General features: G+C 38.9%; 1 protein-coding gene across 8 annotated transcripts in view; it reads right to left on the bottom strand.

Annotated features, from left to right (window-relative positions):
* Nucleotides 1-25,340, bottom strand: part of grip2b (glutamate receptor interacting protein 2b) — a 458,459-nt gene that overhangs the window by 119,028 nt on the left and 314,091 nt on the right. For 6 of the 8 annotated variants that reach the window (XM_051921295.1, XM_051921294.1, XM_051921289.1 and 3 more), the window contains exons 2-3: nt 20,507-20,587; nt 7,830-7,965 (exon numbers count right to left, since the gene is read on the bottom strand). In XM_051921295.1, the coding sequence (XP_051777255.1) occupies nt 7,830-7,965; nt 20,507-20,587 (217 nt within the window). The remainder of the gene's footprint in view (nt 1-7,829; nt 7,966-20,506; nt 20,588-25,340) is intronic. The other 2 variants (XM_051921290.1, XM_051921292.1) reach the window with 1 other exon arrangement.

Below are 25,340 nucleotides of genomic sequence, written 5' to 3'. Positions count from 1 at the left end.
TAAACATTCAATCATGCATCGTGTCAATATACACAAGTATACAGTAGTTTGTTGAGAAAGAAACAAACATGGATGCTGAAAACTACAAACTCAGTTATGATATTATTGACTGTAGCATGTGAAGGAGACTGCTGAACTACGTGATAATAAACCTCCAATGGAGTATTGCTCTCTAGGTTTAAATAATTCAGTCTTTGATTGTGTAGTGTCGTGGCGAAAAATTATCACTAGAAGGCTTTTTACCTGAAATGAAGGATATTAGGACACAGGATTGGCAAACAGAGTCTATAGTTTTATTGCAATAAAATAACCATAATAATAACACGGACTCAACCCAATACGGCCAAATTGAGCTGAGCCCCGAACAGTTCAAAACTCCAAACTTATATAGTCACTTCTTATCACTCCGACCTCGCTCAAATTAGCTCATTTGCTCTTTTTCTCTGAGTCCTCTCTACTCCTGTCTGGCCGATACCTTGAGTTCCCATGGGAACCATTATTATCTCCCGACTTTCCTGCAGCTGGGCCCTCGGTATTTCTACGGTCTATTATTCATCTTTAGTTTCTGTTTTGCTCATTTTTATTGGCCTTGGCTGAGCAGAAGTCCATTTTTGGGCTTCCTTTTATCATTTCCTTTCTTGGCTGGCATGCTAGTTTATACTTGGCTCAACGCTAAGCTTTAATCTAAAAGGAAATATGGCATGTGCTTTTATTTAATCATCTACTTGGCAATACTGACTTGCATTTGCATCTACACTAAGGTTAATGCTTATATATTTGTCTATATTTATTTATGCTAATACAGGAATACACTAATTTTACTTTCCATACATTACATCATCTTCCTTTTGCTGTTTCTGCTGACTCACTGTTCCAGCTGGCTTCTTACGTGCCTACCAGGGCCTATTTTTTTACTGATATCGTTTCTCAGCTTTCTGACTTTCGAACACAGGTGTCCTGGTCTCCCCTTCTTCTGTCCTCGGGTAGTTTCTGTGCGTTGTTCTTGTCCTGTTCTATTCTTGCTTTCTTAATACTGGTAACTTTCCTTCAAGCTTAAAAAATAATGCAATATGACTGGTATTTTAGTTAACCATTTGCTTGACCTATCTTATTTGTTTAACATTCTAATTTATGCTTAATCTAATTTTTCCAGAAGCTTTTAATTACTTTTATGGCTATTTATGCTAATAATCTAATGTTTCAGAAGCTGTTAATTACTTTTATGGCTATTTATACTAATATGCTATTTATGCCTAATGTAAAAAAGGTTTTCCTTCTATAGTAGTTTTTGGCAATTTTGATTACTCGGTTCTGATACTAAAAACCATACCCTTGTAAATATATACAGTATATAAAAAAACGATATACCCCTGAGTGACTTAGTGACTGGCAGGAAATTCGGGGCAATTTGCAAACATCCAAGGAATAACACTTTCCCTAATACATAAATTTCATGGCCTGGGTTCCAGAAAAATCCAGCCTGAACAGGAAATTAAGTTAATTTTTAAAAATAAACAATAAAAATTAAGTAACACTTTGACATTTCACATTTAAGAATTGGAAAAAGTGTTCTTAATGGCAGCCTATGGTGACGTTTGGGGAAAAACATTCTGCATGAATCTGTGACTGCCTGTTTAACTAAGACAGTCTGTACCAACACTACCCAGTGCACCACCAAGGAGGCGAGTCCATATCACATCTATAATACTACAGCTAAAGTTAAAATTAGTCATCAGATATTTGACAAAGATTTTCATTTCTATTCTGAGACCTTTAGATATACAAAGATACGTGTGGGGTAAAGATTATACTATTTATCTGTATGCTGATTGGTGCAAGCTGATGTGCTCCTTAGCTCAGTTATGCCTATGAACCAAATTTGTTTAAGATTGTTGCTTAGTTATATTCTCTAGTCTTGTAATGCTGAACTGACCCATGCACATGGCAGGCTCCCTCAAGGTTGTTGTAATAATGGGTGTCCATCTTGGAGACATTTGTACAGTGATCTCGGTTATTCTTAATTTAAAATTATCATTTCACTGACAGTTTCAGAATAACACATATGGTAGCATTTCAGATTGCAACTTGGCAGCATTACAGTTCATGTCCCATCTGTATTCTTTTTAATTATTTTGTTTATCTTGTTTATGGAAACATAAATGCATGAGAATTATCAATACAACATAATCAAAAAGTCATTGTTAATGACTATAAAATAATGACAGACTAAATATTTTACTTCATTATTCTAATAAAAAAAACAGCGTTACTATGTTTCTTTACTGTTAAGATGTGCATTTATTTTGCATTATTTCATTGTCTGGAAGCATAACATCTTCCTTTCATATTGCCTTTGCTGTCTTTTGCATTCTATAATTTAAACTGTTTACTTTGCCAATGTCTCTTAGGAAATCAGAACCATTGCCTTTCTTTATTATCCTAGAATCTTCATCATTAGTTCACATGTTTGAATTCCTCCTGCATAATAATCTAGTTGATCATTTAAAATTAGCATTGTAGTTTGTATGTACATAATGAGTATTGTTTAATGTGTTTCTGCTTCTATAAATACTGTCATAACTGTGTTATCCATTCAACAAGAAAAAATGTCTTGAAGCCCCAATTACTACTAGTGTGGATATATAAATATAGATACATATAGATATACACCCACCCATACACACACACACACACACACACACACACACACACACACATGTTTACATAATATTTATGAAAACTGAGCTCCAGTAACATGTTGCAGCTGGCCAAGATATCCAGGATGCATACTAGAAAGAGCAGCTAAAGTAGGAAGCCAACTGTGTTTGTATATCCTCAACTAAACCAACAATTTCCCATTGCCAAATACAAAAGACCTATAAGCTCCAATGCCTTATTGTTAGGTGGCACTCTGGCAGGTAGAGGAGCATAAGAACTTGGCTGGAAATATAGAAAACCACAGTCAACTGCAGCAACTGTTATGGATCTAAAAAGATAAATGGATATTTTGAGACAGTGGAAAAGCATGTAAATCAAAGTCATAAATGAAAACAAGAAAAGACGAGCATTGTATACAGTTTATCTTCTAAAAGAGAAATATGCATTGTTAGAATTTGAACTGGGGCGGCATGGTGGCGCAGTGGTAACGCTGTAAGTAAGCAGTAAGGAGACCTGGGTTTGCTTCCTGGGCCCTCCCTGCATGGAGTTTGCATGTTCTCCCCATGGGTTTTCTCCGGGTGTTCTGGTTTCCTCCCACAGTCCAAAGACATGCAGGTTAGGTGCATTGGCGATTCTAAATTGTCCCTAGTGTGTGTGTGTGTGTGCCCTGCGGTGGGTTGGCACCCTGTCCAGGCTTTGTTCCTGCCATGCTTGCTGCGATTGGTTCCAGCAGACCCATGTGACCCTGTGTTAATATATAGCGGGTTGGACATTGACTGACTGACTAAAATCTGAACTATTAATGGTAATTAACCTGCAGATACACTGAAACAAAAGTTTTCTTTACATCAATGATGCCCAAGTGGAGCAAATAAAGGAGACGCAGAACGGCAGAATCTGAAAATGATCTCCATTTTAGAAAACAGTGACAGTCGCCATGTGCATTTAAATAGCTCAGCGACGGTATTGACACCATTCATAAGCCGAGACTTCATTGAATGGTCATGCTCATTGGAGGCTCATTAGAAAAGCAAGAAGCAGTCACAAAATTTTCATCTACAAGGTTAATAGCGGGAAAAACTTGAAAATTCCACAAAGAGCAGACAATCTCCATAACAAGACACATGGTGTCTCCCTGATGGTAGCAGTATGAACAGTTCATGTTGTGGGTGGACTGCGTCCTTAATAATGTTATGGGCCCTCCTGAGAACTGAGGACTGTTCATTTATGTTAGGTAGAATGCCCAGAGGGGGCTGGGTGGTCTCATGGTCTGGTACCCCTGCAGATTTTTTTTTTTTCTCCAGCCGTCGGAAATTTTTTGTTTTTTCTGTCCTCCCTGGCCATCAGACCTTACTCTTATTCGATGTTAATTAGTATTGTCTTATTTTAATTCTTACTCACGTAAAGCACTTTGAGCTACATTATTTGTATGAAAATGTGCTATATAAATAAATATTGTTGTTATTGTTGAGAACTCTGGTGTTATTGGTGTCGTCTTGCGCAGGGAGTGCTCTTCCAATGATATTTTGCGCCGATTTTATCACCCGCTGTAGAGCCTCGTGGTCCTGTGGCTGTACTGTTCTCAAACTAGAGTGTGATGGAGTAGGGGAGGATACTCTCAATCGTGTATCTGGAGAACTTGCTGAGGATAGTGCTTGGCTTGCCAAATAAAGCGGACATTGATATGAGCCAAATGAAACAGCAACTTCACAAGCAAGTAAACTCCTTTCGGCAAAATGGATATAATTTTGCATACCAGAGCACAAAATGGATGGAATTTCATGCAACAGAATGCAACGTTTTCTGAGGGACGCTTTCAGGACCATTAAGTTCAAATGCTGTAATCACGAAACCAGATAGAGAAACCACAAAAAATGAAAGCCTAAATGTGCAGGGGGTGCAGGAACATAATCTCTAAAATAGCTGTGCAAACTCATACCACAATAAAAAAAAATAGTTTTAATCAGTCATGAATTTGATCGAGGAGATTCTACTGCAATTTTGAAACTGTGTACTGTTCATCTATTGAGGAGCATAATTTCGATACCTCCTAAGTTTGATTTTGTTTGGCTTGTTCACTTTTTGTACACTTGTCCATTCTGTATAAACATTTAAAATGACCCATGCTTTACAATCAGCTGAAAATCAGGCAATGTCATTGGCATCAGTCGATGTGCCAACTTGTCATAAATGAGAAGGCGATGGCGTAAAGAAAAATTAAAATCATGCTATGTCCTCACTACTGTATTTTCACTTAAAAATGCAGTTTTTAAATACATTTCAAAAATGTATACATTTCAAATAAGCTTCTTTTTTGGCAATAAGGAGCTTTGCACCTGCTTAGTACCTAGAAAAACGTACAAAGACTGTAAGAACGTTAACTTTTATATAGTGGCTGGACTACCTTGGCCACATCCATAAACCTCAGTACTTCATGCCAACATTTTACTTTTAAGGGAAAAAATAAATAAATAAATAAATTGCACACATGCCATGACAATTACAGAGGTCAGTCTTTATTACAGAGCAGACTTCTATTTAAAAACAAATTTGTAAAGAAATATGATTAAGCATATACAGTGGTGTGAAAAACTATTTGCCCCCTTCCTGATTTCTTATTCTTTTGCATGTTTGTCACACAAAATGTTTCTGATCATCAAACACATTTAACCATTAGTCAAATATAACACAAGTAAACACAAAATGCAGTTTTTAAATGATGGTTTTTATTATTTAGGGAGAAAAAAAATCCAAACCTACATGGCCCTGTGTGAAAAAGTAATTGCCCCCTTGTTAAAAAAATAACCTAACTGTGGTGTATCACACCTGAGTTCAATTTCCGTAGCCACCCCCAGGCCTGATTACTGCCACACCTGTTTCAATCAAGAAATCACTTAAATAGGAGCTGCCTGACACAGAGAAGTAGACCAAAAGCACCTCAAAAGCTAGACATCATGCCAAGATCCAAAGAAATTCAGGAACAAATGAGAACAGAAGTAATTGAGATCTATCAGTCTGGTAAAGGTTATAAAGCCATTTCTAAAGCTTTGGGACTCCAGCGAACCACAGTGAGAGCCATTATCCACAAATGGCAAAAACATGGAACAGTGGTGAACCTTCCCAGGAGTGGCCGGCCGACCAAAATTACCCCAAGAGCGCAGAGACGACTCATCCGAGAGGTCACAAAAGACCCCAGGACAACGTCTAAAGAACTGCAGGCCTCACTTGCCTCAATTAAGGTCAGTGTTCACGACTCCACCATAAGAAAGAGACTGGGCAAAAACGGCCTGCATGGCAGATTTCCAAGACGCAAACCACTGTTAAGCAAAAAGAACATTAGGGCTCGTCTCAATTTTGCTAAGAAACATCTCAATGATTGCCAAGACTTTTGGGAAAATACCTTGTGGACTGATGAGACAAAAGTTGAACTTTTTGGAAGGCAAATGTCCCGTTACATCTGGCGTAAAAGGAACACAGCATTTCAGAAAAAGAACATCATACCAACAGTAAAATATGGTGGTGGTAGTGTGATGGTCTGGGGTTGTTTTGCTGCTTCAGGACCTGGAAGGCTTGCTGTGATAGATGGAACCATGAATTCTACTGTCTACCAAAAAATCCTGAAGGAGAATGTCCGGCCATCTGTTCGTCAACTCAAGCTGAAGCGATCTTGGGTGCTGCAACAGGACAATGATCCAAAACACACCAGCAAATCCACCTCTGAATGGCTGAAGAAAAACAAAATGAAGACTTTGGAGTGGCCTAGTCAAAGTCCTGACCTGAATCCAATTGAGATGCTATGGCATGACCTTAGAAAGGCGGTTCATGCTAGAAAACCCTCAAATAAAGCTGAATTACAACAATTTTGCAAAGATGAGTGGGCCAAAATTCCTCCAGAGCACTGTAAAAGACTCATTGCAAGTTATCGCAAACGCTTGATTGCAGTTATTGCTGCTAAGGGTGGCCCAACCAGTTATTAGGTTCAGGGGGCAATTACTTTTTCACACAGGGCCATGTAGGTTTGGATTTTTTTTCTCCCTAAATAATAAAAAACACCATTTACAAACTGCATTTTGTGTTTACTTGTGTTATATTTGACTAATGGTTAAATGTGTTTGATGATCAAAAACATTTTGTGTGACAAACATGCAAAAGAATAAGAAATCAGGAAGGGGGCAAATAGTTTTTCACACCACTGTACAGTGATGATGCTGCAAATACAAGCTTCATAACATACAACTCCCAAACCCATTTAGTCCAATTGTGGGTCAAGGGGTAGCGGGACTCATCTCAGCAGTGCTGGGCAAAAATCAAGAAGCCATACCCGGTCCACTCAGTCTTACTGTATGTACCATCACTCTCACAGCGTCCATTTTAAACTGACAACTAAACTAACCTGCACATCTTTGGGGGATACAGAAGGAATAGTAAAGAAAATCCCATCCCGTGAAATCCAGTTGAGGAATTCAAAACCAGAACATTAGATCTGTGAGACAGACGTGTTGTGCCATGTTGCACAACTTCACGATCATTTATAATGTTTACTTAACTTTAAGGAAGAACAAAATTGGCAGTAAAAAAAAAATTCCCTTAGCATATATACTGTACATACAGGCTCTTGTGATTTATGACAGAAATGTGTCAACTTAAGCTTCTGATCTTAGCTTATTAAGTGCATTAGCACAATCGGCCAAAAGTGTGTATACTGTGTTCTCATGTTTCACAAGGGATAAATTAAAAGATGACATTTAATTCCAAATAAATATTTAGTTTATTACATACACTTTTTCCCTATCTTAGACAGCAAGAGAGCATTAGGCAGTCCATGAAAGAAATTCATAGAAAAGCTTTTATGGAAAAAAAACAAAAGAGCATGAAAGAAAAATTAAACTTATTAAAGGCTGGAAACAAAATAGTGGAAAGTGCAAATTGAACAGACTCAATTAGCCAAGAGGGAACACTAGGGAGCTAATTAGGCCCCCAACTAATCCCAGTCTATTCGATAAAGCCAATGAAATAACAATAAGGATTAGCAGCCTAGTTTGCAGTTTCAAAAATACGAATGTGGAACTAACCCAGCTTTTTTTAGTTGAAGACAATTTAAGCTATATTTAATCACACACACACGAACAAAAGAGAATCCATAGAAATATACATGACTTCTATACTCTTACCTTGCCGCCAGACCACCAGATCGCAGGTTGGACACTCGTGGCTTGCCATCTTTATCTGTGCCTCCAGAAATGGTCAACCCCAGGGTGCTGCCTTCCTTCTTTATTAGCTCCACTATGGTGACACCCCTAAATTCTTCTGTCAATATAGAAGCACAGTCAGATATCCATAGTTTCACGATGCAATGTACAGATCAGTTTTTTCATACAACATCATCTTCCAGTGTCAGACAGACAGACAGACAGACAGACAGACAGACAGACAGACAGACAGATAGATAGATAGATAGATAGATAGATAGATAGATAGATAGATAGATAGATAGATAGATAGATAGATAGATAGATAGATAGATAGATAGATAGATAGATAGATAGATAGATAGATAGATAGATAGATAGATAGATAGATAGATAGATAGATAGATAGATAGATAGATAGATAGACTTTATAAATCCCATGGGGAAATTCCCATACTCCAGCAGCAGCATACTGAAATTAACAATATTAAAGAGTGATAACAATGCAGGTATAACAGACAATAACTTTGTATAATGTTAACGTTTACCCCACCCGGGTGGAATTGAAGAGTCGAATGGTGTGGGGGAGGAACAATCTCCTCAGTCTGTCAGTGGAGCAGGACAGTGACAGCAGTCTGTCGCTGAAGCTGCTCCTCTGTCTGGAGATGACACTATTTAGTGGATGCTCCATAATTGATAGGAGCCTGCTCAGCGCCCGTCGCTCTGCCACAGATGTCAAACTGTCCAGTTCCGTGCCTACAATAGAGCCTGCCTTCCTCACCAGTTCGTCCAGGCGTGAGGCGTCCTTCTTCTTTATGCTGCCACCCCAGCACACCACCGCGTAGAAGAGGGTACTCGCCACAACCGTCTGATAGAACATCTGCAGCATCTTATTGCAGATGTTGAAAGACTCCAGCCTTCTACGGAAGTATAGTCATCTCTGTCCTCTCTTGCACAGAGCATCAGTATTGGCAGTCCAGTCCAATTTATCATCCAGCTGCACTCCCAGGTATTTATAGGTCTGCACCCTCTGCACACAGTCACCTCTGATGATCACGGGGTCCATGAGGGGCCTGGTCCTCCTAAAATCCACCACCAGCTCCTTGGTTTTGCTGGTGTTCAGTTGTAGGTGGTTTGAGTCGCGCCATTTAACAAAGTCTTTGATTAGGTTCCTATACTTCTCCTCCTATATTAGCAGATACCAGAAGGTCTACGTGTGTCTCCATTACCTGCTCAGAAAGTTCATAATGTTGCTGAACAATTTTACAGGAGCCCAAGACACAATGTGCAAGAACTGCTGAAAAGCTGAGCTTCATGTTTTAACACACTTATCGCATCATAACCCACAATGCTTAATCAAAGATATTCAGAAGGCTACATTTACATTTACTTGCTTTAATCCAAATCGACTTGCAAAAGAGGTAAACAGAATAGAGTAACATTAGGCTGGGGCCTGCTTGTTCAGCAAATTTAATAGAACAGGTAACTAAAGTTGATTGCAACAAGTGAAGAGATGCATTAACTAATAATTTACAATCGATACAGCAATTAAACTCAAACAACAAATTAACCAGCAATGTAAAAGATCACTGAGCAAAGTTTATTTCTTTTTCATTTCTATTCAATTTGACAGATATTCACAGCACAGATGGGTCTTCAATTGCCTCTTAAATACATTGAGGTAGTCAGTAGTACGGATGGAGGCGGGTAGTTCATTCCACCAACTAGGAACTACACAGGAACAGACTCTGGATTGAGACCTGATACCACGCAGAGGCGGCATCACCAGACGCTGTGTCCTGGCAGACCTGAGTGGCCATACAGCACTTCATCAGTGTCTCCATATACTGTACACAGGTGCTGACCCATTGACTATTCTGTTAACAAGCATCAGGGATTTGAACGTAACGTGTGCTGCTACAGGTAGCCAATGTAGCGACCTGAAGAGAGGAGTGACATGTGCCTGTCTTGGTTGGATGAATACAAGACAGGCCATTGCATTCTGCAGTGGCTTGCTAGGACATGCAGGTACTCCTGCCAGGAGTGAGTTGTAGTAGTCCAGACGCGACAAGACCAATGCCTGGACCAGACGTTGTGTGGCCTACTCTGTCAGATAGGGACTGATCTTGCAGATGTTGTACTGCATGACCCTGCTATTATTTAATGCAGCCTCACACACCAGCTTTAAACCATTAGAGACGAATTGCATAAGGTGAAAAAACGCCAGACCTGTTGCCGAAACGTTTATCAGCTTGTATTTGTTATTTTATTCTTTCTTTTCTTAAATTGTTAAACCCAATACTGAATCCTTTTCTTATTAGCACAGCAAAGTACCTTTGTGATGGTCAATGCTGTTATTGGCACTCTAACCTAAAAAGTGACTGAATGGTTTGTTGATGGTATCTATTTCACAGTGGAGTGCCACCTACTTCACTAAATCCTTTATTCAGAGGGACACCAGAGGTCCATCTATTCCTGATATTTTCAGCTGCCATGTTAAAACCCCCAGGCCCCTAATCAACATAATAATCTCATTTAGTGTTCTTGCCGATACCCTTTCTTTCATGGTTAGAAGGTCCTGAAATGTAGACATGTTCTCATTAATCCATAGGCCACTTAAACCAAAAGGCTCTTCACCTCCTCACTGCAAGTCATCTCTTGGACATCTGCTGTTCCTTTTGAAAAATACATCTTTGTCGCTCTGTCTCTTCAGGTTCAGTCTGACCCTAATTAGCCCCGATTACTGAGGTGCTGCTGGTGCTTGGCAATTTAAAAAACAATTATAAGCAGGCTGCAAAATGGCTGCTTTCCTGCATTCTATTACAATAAATGTGCTGCAGAGCAGAAAGTTCATACACATTCACATAAAGAAACTGACTCAGGAGGCACATAGTTGGACTTGTTACTCTGAGCCAGACAGTTTGTATTCACCAGTAATAACTGTATGTTCATTTTTCTGAGGATGATTTTTTCCCCTCATTTGACTATAAATTGACCAAATGTGACTGAATGAGAGCAGGTCTTATGATGGACTGGTTTCCAATCTGAAGTTGGTTGCTGCCTAGTGCCTGGTAGTGTGGGGGCAGAGAGCTGGCATCTTTAGAAAAAACAGGCTGCAACATGGATTGATGGCATTAATGGATAACCCAGGGCCTTGCACTTTCTTTATCACTAATAGTGTCCATACATGTAAGACATAATTGCATTATGCAAATAATGACAAAGTTTCCAAAAAATTTAGACAAGTTACTGAAATTCTTTTACCTTTGAGCAACAGCCAACTGCTAATTCAGAATTGTTATACATTTTTACAATGGCTGCTTAAAAGGTTCTGAACTTTCAATGTAGTATGACCTGTAAAGACATCCAGTCATATACATCCTGATTTGAAATTGAATAATTTGGAATAAAAATAAAAAAAATAAAAAATACACTATATACATTGCCTATAAAAAATAGTCACCCCATTGGACATTTCCTCCATTTATTGTTATAAAACACTGAATCTCAGTGGATTTAATTTGGCTTCTTTTTATCACTGATCAACAGAAAACATTCTTTAATATAAAACTGAAAACAGACCTCTGCAAAGTGTTCTAAATTAATTACTAACATAAAACATAAAATAATTGAAAGCACACATATTCATAACCCAGTAATTATTTAGTATATATATATATATATATCCTTGAGCCATAATATGTCACACATGAATCATAACTGGTGCAGCCAATTGGATTTAGGAGTCACAAAATGAGTTTAATGGAAATCACCTGCCTGGGGTTTCCATTAATTATGGTGTAAATGCACCTCATCTAGAAGGTTCAGCTTATAGTGAGTCAGTATGGTGGCCTAACCTACATATCTAAGACAAAAGAACAAGCAACTCCATGGAAAGGTGATTGAAAAGCACACGTCAGGAGATGGAGGCAAGAAAATCTCCAAGTCACTGAATATCCCTTGGAGTCCAGTTACATCAAATCGCTAAGTGGAAAGAATATACGAGAGCTGTAAATGTGTCTAGAGTAGGTCATCCACAATTACTGAATGACGATACAAGATGACGATGACTAGTGACAGAGGCCACCAAGAGACCTGTGAAAACTCTACAGTGACAAAGAAGGGAGAGACATAGCGCATAGAAAAACTGTTACCCGATTGTGCTTCACCAGTCACAAGTTTATAGAAGAGTGGCCAAGGGAAAAAGCGCACATGAGATCTCAGCTAGAGTTATTCAGAAGGTACATGGGAGGCTCTGAAGTCAGATGGAAGGAGGATCTGTTGTCTGAGGGGACTGAAATTGAGATTTTTGGTCATCAGTCTTAGTACACTGTGTTCAAACAGTGCACATTATCGAAAACACTCCATCCACACACACATTACTACAATGACAAAGATTTTGATTGATTTGATTGAAGTGTGGTGGTAGTGGCGGCATCATGTTGTGGGGATGCTACTCTTGTGTACTTATGTCAATGTGATATTTCAGTTTTTTGTATTTTTAATGAATTTGCAAAAATATGTAAAATCCTTTCTGATGTGTCATTCTGGGATATTAAGTGTTGCTTAATGAAGGAAATAATTTAAATTGTTTTAGCAAAGCCCACAACATAAATACTTACTGAATGCATTGTATATTGTCATAATCTGGCTTTTAATTTTCATAGCTATTCCTTGGTCTCTAAAAATACTTCAAAAATCATATACAGTAATGGTAACATTTAGTCTTCATTTCAGGGTGTTTTTTTACTAGGGCTTAAAAGTATTTATGTTCTCCCACTGCACCATTTTGTTTTTTTGTATGGGTGCTGTCATTTTGAGACGCTCTGCATCTTTTGTGATGGTAAAAAGCAGGGCTACTCCACTCTGGTCCTTGAGGCCCAAAGTAGTTGCAGGTTTTTAATTTAACCAAATTTTTAATTAGAACCCATTTATCTATACTAATAAAAGGCAAAGCCCTCACTGACTCACTCATCACTAATTCTCCAACTTCCCGTTTAGGTAGAAGGCTGAAATTTGGCAGGCTCATTCCTTACAGCTTACTCACAAAAGTTAAGCAGGTTTCATTTCGAAATTCTACACATAACGGTCATAATGGTCAACAGCATCCGCCATTTTAAACTTTCTTATTTATGGCCTGATCTTCACAAAATTTGTTAGGCGGCTTCCCTGCGCTAACCGAAACCGATGTAAATACTTATTTCGGTGGTATGACACCACTGTCGGCCGCCATATTGAACTTTCCAACGGTATTTGTTACTTATGGGCCCATCTTCAAGAAATTTGGTACGCGGTACGCTAACTGAATCCTACTTGCGTACATATATATACGTCCATAGCCTGCAGCTCAGTCGCCGTGTGAGGCGGCGTTGGGTCCCCCATCCCCACGCAGTTGGCTGCCTGCCTATATAAGGCCGTCCGTCGCTCTGGTCTCTTCATTCCCTTCCTTGCTTCGCCACGGTATTCACGTCTCCCTGCTGATAACTGCAGCCTTTTTATTTAATCCACGGCTTCTCCGCTGTTTTATTGTTCGTTTATGATGATTAAAGTTATTGTGTAGGTATTTTAGACTTAGTTTACATTGTTCAGGTACCCATTTCCTTTATCGTTCCAACCGTACCCCCATTAACATGTCTATCGAGGTGATCACCATCGATCAAAGAACTGTCACTTACCGAGTGGTTTCCATGCCCGGAGATGGCGCCTGCCTTTCCCATTCTCTGTGTTACATATTGCACGGCCATATCAGTCTCACTCTTGATATCCGGTGGAACATTGTGTCTTATTTATTGAATGACTGGGACAGGTTCAAGGTGTGGACTGATGACGGTACAGGAGATAATTATACTACACAGGAGCACTAGAAGAGTGAAATGCTTAAGCCCTTCACCTGTGGTTCTGCATGTGAGTTGATGGCTACCGCTGAATTGTTCTGTTGTCGCTTTCAAGGTGTACCGAAATGGCCAAATATTTTACACCTTTGGACAACCGCCAATGCCTCTTAAACATCTTTGATTCACAGGTGATGATTTGAGTAGTGGACACTTTGATGTTTATGAATGTTTAAACTCTCAAAAGCTGGATGTGAAGTTATCGATGAAACCCATTTCAATTCAAACGCCTCCAATTTCCAGTAAGGCTCTGCTTCGCAATGACAATTAATAAGTCTCAGGGACAGACCCTAAAAAAGGTTGGCATTGATTTGAGGTAAGATTGCTTTTCACATGGCCAACTATACGTTGCATGCTCAAGAGTAAGCTCAGCGCACAGCTTGGTCATATTACAACCGGAGGGCCAAACTGACAATGTGGTATACAAAGAGATCCTTAACAAATAATTATTGGTATATTTTCCCTCAGTTTAAAAAGGTTTACTTTTCTTCTTAATAAAAATTTTAAAGCAGTACTTCGCCCCTGCGAAGCATGGGTATTTTGCTAGTTTACTACTAAAGCAATACGCTTTTCTGGGTTTAATTTTAGGTGACTTGTTTGTTACAATTCAGAATGTGATACAGAGATAGACAGAGAGACAGCACACTGGTTAGACCTCATCTGGAGTAAGGCGTAAAATTTTGGTCTTCAGGCTTAAAGACGTAAGGCTGATTCCAGGAGTGCAGGAAATGAGTTATGAGGAAAGGTTAAAGTAGAAGAGCCTTTTCAATGTAAGCAAAAGAGAATTAAGAGGGGACATGACTGAAGTGTTTAAACGAAGGGAATTAGTACAGTGGATCAAGACTGTTATTTTAAAATGAGTTCATCAAGAACACGGGGACAAAGTTGGAATCTTGTTGAAGGTAAATTTCACACTAACATTAGAAAGTTTTTCTTCATGCAGAGAACTATAGATACATAAAATAAGCTACTAAGTAGTGTGATAGACAGTAGGAGGTCAGGGATTTTCAAAACTAGAACTGATGTTACTTTAGCAAAATTAAGTGGATAGGACTGGTGAGATTTGATGGGCTGAATGACCTACTCTCATCTAGATTGTTCCGATTGTTCTAATGTTCATCTTACATTTTGGATTAGTTTACACACATTTCACTTTTTAATTAATGAAATAAACTCTAATCAACCACATACTGAGTGGACCTGTTCACATGGCAGGCTCCCTCAGGCTTGTTGTAGTAAAGGACTTTTGTAATGGTGACCTCAACTCTCTATTTACAGAGTATTTCTCCAACACAGTCCTACTTAGATATTATCCAATACTGCTGAAGTTAAGGTTCCCTTTACAAAAAGGAGTAGCACCACAATGCTACCACAGCCAGTGATGGTCAACTTCGTCAAAGTTCCATTTCATGAGTTCTAATCAACAAGACATATTTCTGTTCCACTGTGGTCATTCCTTAATTCAGAAAAATGTTCTAAAAGCTGCAAACTGGAGCTCTCAATCATATGTTCATGTAAGAAGCTATGGGTTCTGTCCCATCTGCTAGTCATTAAAGATCCCTGGGCATTCTTTATAAAGAGTAGCATGTTTCCCAGTGTTCAGACTAAATAATAAACCATGACCTGGCCATCCTGGCCCTCTAATCATACCCTGTCCCTAACTGCCTAACTACGTCTCACACCACTTCACTACCTAATCGCTAACGTGTGGAGAGTGTACTGGCACAAAAATGGCTGCCATCACATCATACAGGTGGAGGCCGCACATTGGTGGTGGTTGAAGTGGCTCCCTATTCTTTAGGTAAAGTGCTTTGAGTAGTGAGAAAAATGCAATATAAATATAATGTCTTCATTATCATCATCCTATGCCCGGATTTGAATTAAGTGGGCTTGGAAATGTTATGCAACGTCAAACTCTCAAATCTAATTTATGTTATATTATTGCATATAATAAACATGACAAAACATTTGCCATCCCCGCAGACATAATATTACACAGTGTCTTATAAGAGGGCTTCAATGTCCGATGAACAAAAGCAACAAGACACCCAAAGAAAGAAGGACATAAGCGCTAGCATGATGTAATCGAAACAGATAGATATACCATTGGACTGTTGTGCTATCCTGTGCTGCTTACATATGTTTAAATTGAGTTCCTTTTTAATGTCAAAAGCTTTACAATATGCAATTTTTTAGACTTGCCAGTAATGGAGGCTCAAACCAACTATCATAATGATTTTTCTATATTAATTATTTAAAAAAACCTGCACCAACCCAATAACAATCTACATACCATCGTATAGATAAAGGAATCATAGGCACAAATGCAGCTTATAGTTTTTAAATCTTACCTATAAATCCATATTTTCTTGTTTAGCAAAATTTTTACTTTTTTCACCCATATTTTATGCTGCTTCTGCTGGTGATACTGACAGGTAAGGCAAGGTAAACCAGACCTCATCTGCTGTACTGGTCTTCAATTTCCAAAGAGGAATTCCTGACCACTTAAGAAATCTTCTCAAAAGGGGTGTCCTCAGTACACCTTCCACATGAAGGCCTCAGGCTGAATCCTCATTAGATGCTCATTCCAGCTTAACGAAGTGGCGGAGAGCAGCAGTAGCTCTATTATCTAGCAAGACCTCAAAACACCTTGCTCTACTATGAACAATGGGCTCTACAGTCCTGGCACAAATCAACTGATGAAACTAGAGCCTTATCCAATACTGACATAGTGCTTCACCCTCATGGTCCACTACGAGGTCTAGAGTACTGCTGCCATTGCATAAATCAGTTGGTCAATTTCAGAGTCATCTCTATATTTCTTCATGTATCAAAATTCCCTGAGATACTTAATGAGCTGCTGCCTCCTCAAAACTATAGAGAGAAGGGCATTCTCTACCCTCATCTCCAACTGAAAGGCCCAAATTCTCATCTGTGCTAATTCGCTAGTGACTGCAATCACCTCGAGAGAGCACTTTAGATGAGAATCAAAGAATGCCAAAAGGAAAGCTGTAAGGGTTCCTAAAATTCAAACAAAGGATAAAAACCTTCAAACAGATTAAGAATAAGGACTGAGAGGCTTGAGGTGGAAAAAGTGGAACTACGAATGCTGATGGTGCTGCTGTGAAATGCCAAGGCTAAACAGGAGAAGAAGTAGGGCTTTGGGCTGCATATAACGTGTCTGCTTTGTGACTGATTAGCCAATTGTGTGCAGCACCGCTCAGCATGTACTGAAGTAGAGAATGTACTTATCGCATAATATCCAGGTGTCTTCAAGGACTTAGATAACTGTTTTGAATGTTGGGGCATTTTTCATTTTTATTTGTTTACTTCAAAGAGAAAGATATACAATTTAATTTTGTATTTCCCAATATCACACAAGGAGTGCCACAAGGGGCTTTAACAGGCCCGGTCTTTTGACAGCCTTGACTCTCTAAGATGACAAGAAAAAACCTTTGCAGGAGGAAAAAACAAATGAAAGAAACCTTGGGAAAGGCAGAGAGAGACCCCTTTCCAGGTAGGCTGGGTGTGCAGTGGGTGTCAAAAACTGGGGAAATACAATACAATACATAGAACAGTACACATCAAATCTCCATTCAATACAATAGTGCAATATAATATTACAAGTACAGAACAAATTTTTAAATCTTATAACAATGAGTCATGTTCAGAAACTGAACAGAAATAACACTATAATTTCATGTAATACTAGAGAAGATAAAAAAATATGTTTTTAATAGTTTTAGACAACATCATGAACTGTAGTTAAAAACCAAGCTCAGATAGGCTTGTAGTGGCTGAAGTAGCTTTCCTATACATCCAACTTCAACTGAAGTGATCTAAAAATTGTATTAGTTAATATACCTTTATTAGTTGCTGCTTGAGAAGTGTCTATGACAAATTGTAGTTCATATTTCTTAAAACCCAAAACCTCTGAAAGAAACTCCTGATGGAGAATTAAAATCTCTGTTGGAGTCTCAAGCTAAATATTTTGGCTGCAACAGATCATGATGGTGGGCAGGTCAATATGGTGCTTTGCTGAATAGCAGTAAAATTTGAAATTATTTTAATCTGTAGATGCAGCATTTGCAGCCATAAGGTTGTTTTTAATAGAACATAAATACAATATGCATAATGTCGTACAGAGCAACACTTAGGGAGCTCCTTTCCTCTTCAGTTAAATTATTAGATACACTAAATGACCACAGGTATGTGGACTCCCCTCTAAATTACTGAGTTCAGGGGGTTTCAGTGATAAACGTTGTTAACAGACACATTAAATCAAACACATAGGCATGCAATCTCCTTTGGCAAGCACTGGCAGTAGAAGGCGGCTGTGCTGGCTTTAAAGACATGGCCCTGTCAGAGAATGCCACCACATGAAATTTCTGCTCTGCTAGATCTGTCCCGCTCAACTGTAAGTACTGTTACTGCGAAGTGGAAGCGTTGAAGAGCAACAATGGCTTAGCCGTGAAGTGGTAGACCACACAATCTCACAAAGTGGGACCGTCAAGTGCTGATATGCATAACACATTAAAATTTCCAATCCTCTATGGCGGAGGTGTCGAACTCCAGTCTTGGTGGGCCGCAGTGGCTGCAGGTTTTCATTCTAACCCTTTTCCTAATCTGTGACCAGTTTTCACTGCTAATTCACTTCTTTTCCCTTCATTTTAATAGTCCTGTTTTTAGGATTCCGTCCTCTGAATTGATTCTTTTCTTCATTAAATGACAGCCAAACAGAAATGAGATGGGAAACGAGCCAATGGGTGACCAGCTAAACTGGGATTTCAAACTCCAGCCAATTTCACTACAACCAATCTCTTAATGAGAAGCTGATTCTTGCTGTTAATTAAACTCGTTATTTAATTCAAATTCTTGTTGCTCTCATTCTGCCACAGCAGACATTTCCAAAACTGTTGATTTTTTGTTTTTTCTAAGAACACAACAAAATGTTTTGGTGACCTGAGAGATCAACCTTACTGAGACCTTCACCTTTCTTTATTTTCAGTTATTGTGTGATGGGCACAGGTGAGCTGGTCATGTGGCAGCTTGTTTTGAGTCTCGATTTGGTTTGGCTGCTAATTAAGGAAGAAGAAACAACAAAGGGACCCGAGTCAAGTTAATTAAAATTAGAGTAAAAGAAGTTAATTAGCACCAAAAACTGGTCACAAATGAAGAAGATGGTTAGAATGAAAACCTGTAGCCACTGTGACCCTCCAGGGCCAGAGTTTGACACCCGTGCTCTATGGCATCACTCACTACAGAGTTCCAAATTGCTTGTAGAAGTAACATCAGCACAAGAACTATGTGTTGGGAGCCTCATGAAATGGGTTTCCTTGGCCAAGCAGCTGCACACGAGCTTAACATCACTATGTGCAATGCCAGTCGTCAGCTAGAGTGATGTAAAGCATACTGCCATTGGATTCAGCAGCACTGGAAATGTGTTCTCTGGAGAGATCAATCACACTTCACTATCTGGAAGTATGATGAATGAATCTGGGCTTGGTGAATGCCAGGAGAAAACTAACTTCCTGACTGCTCAGTACCTACTGAAAAATATTTTGGAGGAGGTGGGATAATGAGCTGGGGCTGTTAATCAGAGTTTAGACAGTTGTGTGCTTCCAGCTTTAGGGCAGCAGTTTGGAGAAGGTCCTTTCTTTTGTTCCAGCATGACTGTTCCCCTGGGCATAAAAAAGCCAGGCCCCATCAAGACATGGAGGAACTTGAGTGGCCTGCACAGAGCCCTGACCTCAACTGTATTGAACAACTTTGGGATGAACTGTAATGCCAAAAGTGATCCAGGTCTTTTCATCCAACATCAATACTTGACCTTACAAATGCTCTTTTAGCTGAATAATTTCCACAGACGTGCTCCAAAATCTTGTGGAAAGCCTTCCTAGAAGAGTGGAGGCTGTTATAGTCACAAAGGTTTTGGGGCAACTCTATATTGATGCCCATGGTTTCTGAATGAGGTTTCCAACAAGCTCATATAGGTGTCAAAGTCAGGTGCCCACAAACATCTGGCCATATAGTGTAAGTTAAGGGGCACTCTACAGCTCAGAACATAGGTCAAGTTTAGAAAAATATGAACATTTATTTTGCTATAAGAATGAAGCTTCTCAGCCCCCACCTCCCTACATGAGACAATTGCCCACAAAAGAAAAGTTGACACCAATATTGATATTTGGTTAACTCCTCCATTTTCTTTGTGAAGCATGCCACATCCAAAAGACTGCATGAAGCTATGAAGTGTATGTAGTGCTGCTGAATATCAAGGAAACATTACCAGTTAGTCTTATTAAAATTAGACTCTTCTATTTAAATTGGGCAAATGGGCGAGGGGTTACTATCTGTGCAGACAGACTGTTGATAAGTACTTTTTATTAAATCCCCCAAGATTATAGCAGAATATATTTATAACAATACCTGTATTGCTGTCTGCATATTGATCTGGCAAAGTTTTACACTGGATGCCCTTCCTGATGTAATCCTCCCCATTTATCTGGGCTTGGGACCAGCATGAAGAAACACACTGGTTTACTTGTTTGTTTGCTGGATATATTGGGAAAGGGATGATAAGGATGGAGCTGCCAGATAAGAGGAATAGAAGAAGGCCTAAGAGAGGTTTATGGATATGATGAGAGGGGACATGAAGGTGGTGGGTGTAACGTAGCAAGATACAAAGAACAGGAAGATATGGAAAAAGACGATCCACTGTGATAAACCCTAATGGGAGCAGCAGAAAGAAGAAGATATTTATGACAGTACCTGGAATACTCTGTCGTCTTGTAGCTAAAGAATTTTCCGTTCCTCCGCAGTCCTTACTCCCTTTTGAATACGGTCCATCATCTACAAAGAAGAGATGACAAAAAGATTGTAGTAATCATGGGGTTTGATACACTGAAAAGCACAATTTTAAAAAGTCATAAGAAAAATGAAAGGTTTGTTAGCTTGCAAAAGCCTCAGTTGTGGTTTTTAATGATGTCATCATTTCACCCACAAGGATTTTATTTTTCTGATTGAAATAGATAATAAATTACTGTATTTAGTAAGACAAAGTGCCCCTGTGAGATGAGATTTAAAAAAACATAATAAAAAAAAAGGTCAGGAAGGGTGCTGTTTACTAATGCCCCTGGACTCAAATAATGAAGCAGCAGTAAAAATTCCATGGAGTATTCATCATTAATGAATTATGGGATGACAGTTCATGTAAATAAAACTTCTGTCATAAGTGCCTTTCGTGAGTAGCTCAGCATGTCCTGGGACAGTTTCTCAATTCTGAGATTCTCTGGTTGGTGCATCCGATAATTTGGAATGCATGCGTTTTCAGATTAAGATACTACCGTAAACTGTTTGTTAATACACAAAAGTTTTGAGGAGCACTCGGATATTAGATTGCCACAAACAGTAGTGATAGGACATGATCATATAACCTTTACAGGAACAAATTCACACATATGTAGGAAAAAAAAAGGAGGTAAAACAAATATAAGATGGGTGAAGCTGACCTAAAGGATGCAATATATGGCAAGGATAAACAACGTTATATGTAAACGACATTCTCATTGCAATGTATAGAAACAACTAACAAGGATATATAGTAAAAACTGTGCACAGTATATCAAGGGACATTCTGCCCAAACTGTAGGTGGAACTAGCGAAACCATCTTTGACGTTCTGAATGCAGTCCTTGTCCTTATGATAAATACTGTACATAAACGGATCTCTGCTCAGCTACTTGAAGAGAATCCTAAAACTAAAAGGATGAGACCTACCATGACAGCCTAAAAGAATTCACCCTCTTTGGTCATGAGAAGAGAAGCAGCATGTGGACCTAATCCAGGTCTTCAAACATCAATACTTTAATTGGATGAATTCTGTAAGTCTAAGCATTTAGACAGAAGGCAGTAAGGACTTCATTACACAAAAGAGCTGTGAATGAGAATAAATGGGTCAAGAGATAAAATTATATATATATATATATATATATATATATATATATATATATATAACAGACTCACACAATGGTCTGAATATACACAAGAATGACTAAAGGAGGAAAATTAAAAATAAAGAAAACGTCCAGCTTGGCACTCCCAGCGAGGCATTGTGCAGGTGTAGTGCTGCTGGTATAAAGGATACCCCCCATAGCGTTTCTTGATACACTTCTGCTGAATAATTCGTTGGCTGAAAAGTCCTCAGTGTTGTTTTAATTCTCTCCTCCTCTACCACCCACAGGGGGTCCAGAGCGTGTCCAATAACTGAGCCTACCCTTTTTTAAATCAGCTTGTTGATTTGGAGAGATTTTTATTGAAGTAATTTTCTCCCCGTGTCTTCATGGGTTTCCTCCGGGCGCTCCGGTTTCCTCCCACAGTCCAAAGACATGCAGGTTAGGTGGATTGGCGATTCTAAATTGGCCCTAGTGTGTGCTTGGTGTGTGGGTGTGTTTGTGTGTGTCCTGCGGTGGGTTGGCACCCTGCCCAGGATTGTTTCCTGCCTTGTGCCCTGTGTTGGCTGGGATTGGCTCCAGCAGACCCCCGTGACCCTGTGTTCGGATTCAGCGGGTTGGAAAATGGATGGATGGATATATATATATATATATATATATATATATATATATATATATATATATATATATTCATGGCATTCGTAGTCTGTATCACAATCTGATTGTATGGGTGGTTACCTACTAGGTAACGCTTACTATTTCAACCATATTATACAGTATATACATATATATATATATATACACACACACACACATCATACATACATACTGTACACACACACAAAATATGTAACATTTTTACAGATATGACTTGAGTCTCCTTAACAGAAGGCTCGACAAGTCTGTCAAACATGTGCGTAGGGTTATCCTCAGGGCTCTAACACAGCTGTTATGTATACTATTATTTGAGAGGGGGCACAATTAATGATGTCTTCGCCTCTTCAACCTGTAGACCTGACCAAGAAAGGCCAGGGGGAAAGATGTCACTTCCGCTTCAATACCAGAAGCTCAGACTTTCTCACTCCAGTGCCACAGAACAATAGATCAAGCTGGAAGTTCATTTCAGGTGACAACCTGCAACTGTATGACACATTGCTCTTGAGAAGGAGTGAGCTTTTTGACTGGTGGACCCTTCAGTTTACCTTATCTCATCTGGAAATGACCAATTTTTATTTTATTTTTTTTCACTTCATTAAATAGGGGTGGTCCTGGGGACTCCCTAAACCTTTATCTTCTTCATCTTTTTTATGATACACATACTGCATACATTAGTTATTCTCTTTGGGTCTGCATTGATTCTTTTCTCTATATACTCCACATATGCCTGGAACAACAATATGAACTATGCCACCAAGCTGCTCCGCCTTCCTCCAATTTTCCACTGGTGACCTCAAGTGTTGCTTTCAAAAAAATCTAACTATTTTGTACAGCACTTTCATACTGAATATCATTTTAACAGATTTCAAATATTATTTATGGCAGACACAATGAGTAATGTCAACGTGACTGTTTATCATGGAAGGCAAGAATAAACGAAAAGATTAAGAATGGAAGAGAAGTTAAAATTCTCAGACTGCTTATTCTAATTTAGGGTACTGAGGGATAGAATCCATCTCTGCTGCAACCATGGAATCAAGGCTAGAACCAACACTGGCTGTAATGCCAGACCACCAATGGGCCTATCCATGTATACCCAATTGGGAATTACCTGAAGAGCAAATCTTTACGGATTTTGGAAGAAAAATGGACTACTTAGAGGAAAATCTACACAGCCATGAGAAGACACTCAACATGGAACCTTCTGGTGAGGGATTTAAATCCAGGGCTGTGAGGTAGCCATGCTAACCACAAGCTCAAGAAACATCCTGTCTATGAAGCAACAGAAAAGATAAGGACTGCATTAGGTAATTTATGTGCTACAACTGTAAAAAAAAAACCCATTAAACTCCATACTGAGGACTGATCTCCACAGGCAGCATGACTGGGATACCTAAAGTACACACAATCACAAAATAAAACATGGATGGATGGCAACAGTGGCTGCCGGTGTTCATTCTGGCCACCTTCTCTATTATTAATAAAATGCTAATGAAAATGGAATATGCCATGCTGCTTTGCTTTTAATTGAGCATTTTAATTGTTTCATTTTTTTTTCTTTATCAAGCAAGCAAGCAAGCAACAATGAGATGACCAGGCTAACTTTGATTCCATTTGCACCCATCTCATTCATACAACATCTCCCTGAATAAAATATATGAAAAGAAAAAAGGTCTACTCTAATCCATAAAACATTTACATTGGTGATCTCAGAAAAAGTAAAATCAGTTTTGGAAGTGACCGGTGGGGAAGAATGAGAACACTAAAAACCATAGAAATTAAATAATGGGCTTCATTGACACCTAAATAGAAAACCTGTTGGTGTGAAATTGGTGGCCCTCAAGGACTGTTTGAGACCTCCGAGTTAGCTGGTCATTTGTTCGATTACTTTGCATCTGTTCATAGCTGGTTTGCCTGTTAAAGCAAAAAACAATTAAGCAAGTCAACCTCAACTAGAGAAGCCCATCTGGCGATCTAACCCTGATTTTCAAATTGCTCAAAGGCATTGATGAAGTACTGTACATCCAGCAGAATTTATTTAACTTAATAGTGAATCAAGTACTCAAAAAACAACAATGGAAATGAAGGGGAAGTGCATCGAGGACAGAATTCAGGAAACACATCTTGATCCAAACAATTGCAGGAATCTGCAACGAGCCATGGGGTTGAAGCAGAAACCTTGACAACCTTTAAGAAGAATCAGGATGAGACATTGGGACACCTGAGCTAATATCTAAACAAATGGGCTTGATGGACTGAAAGGTCTCCTCTCGTTTGTCGAGTTTCTTATGTTGTTCTTAACTATTATTAAGGTAGAAGAATTATGATAAATCTGCAGCAGTAACTAATCAAGGAGGTGGCAGGAATGCAAACATGCAGCCACTACGACTCTCCGCTGCGCTTTGTCAATTCAGCAGCTGGAAGCAACTGTTGTGACTCATGAGGATCTGTGCACAACAAAACAGGTGTAATAGAAAGAGTTTCAAAACACAGATGATTTTTGGAAAGAAGCAAAGTGAAAAATTAAAATATAAATCAAATTATACTACTGGGCAGTCAAAGCCTTTGGTATTGGATTACTCAAAATGATCATCTAATTATCATTAGGCTCATACTGATCATCAAATTATCATTATCTAACATATCTTTAAAAGAAGTCCTTGATTGCTTTGCAAAGCGCTTTTTTGACATCGCTGAATAAGACACCAGCATATACAGTACATAAAAAGGAAGGTGTTATCAAAGAGCTGAATTCCATTTTCTCTCAAGCAAATCTTCCTACTCTTTTTAATCAGAGTATTTGTAACTCAAAGCTGTTCACTTTAATTACAGCTCAACTAAATCCTTAGGCAGGTAATTGTCTGTGTATTGCTCATTAAAATCATTGCTACCCATTCTATATCAGGGATTGCATTTAAAAAGTAATTATAACACCAATTATCCACATTAACATGTTGTGACTAAGTACATAAAGGAAAAAAATGCTACCCCTTTGAT

This window comes from Erpetoichthys calabaricus, chromosome 18 (genome assembly GCF_900747795.2).
Source record: "Erpetoichthys calabaricus chromosome 18, fErpCal1.3, whole genome shotgun sequence".
NCBI lineage: Eukaryota > Metazoa > Chordata > Cladistia > Polypteriformes > Polypteridae > Erpetoichthys > Erpetoichthys calabaricus.
This window is presented reverse-complemented; position numbering and strand designations above follow the sequence as displayed.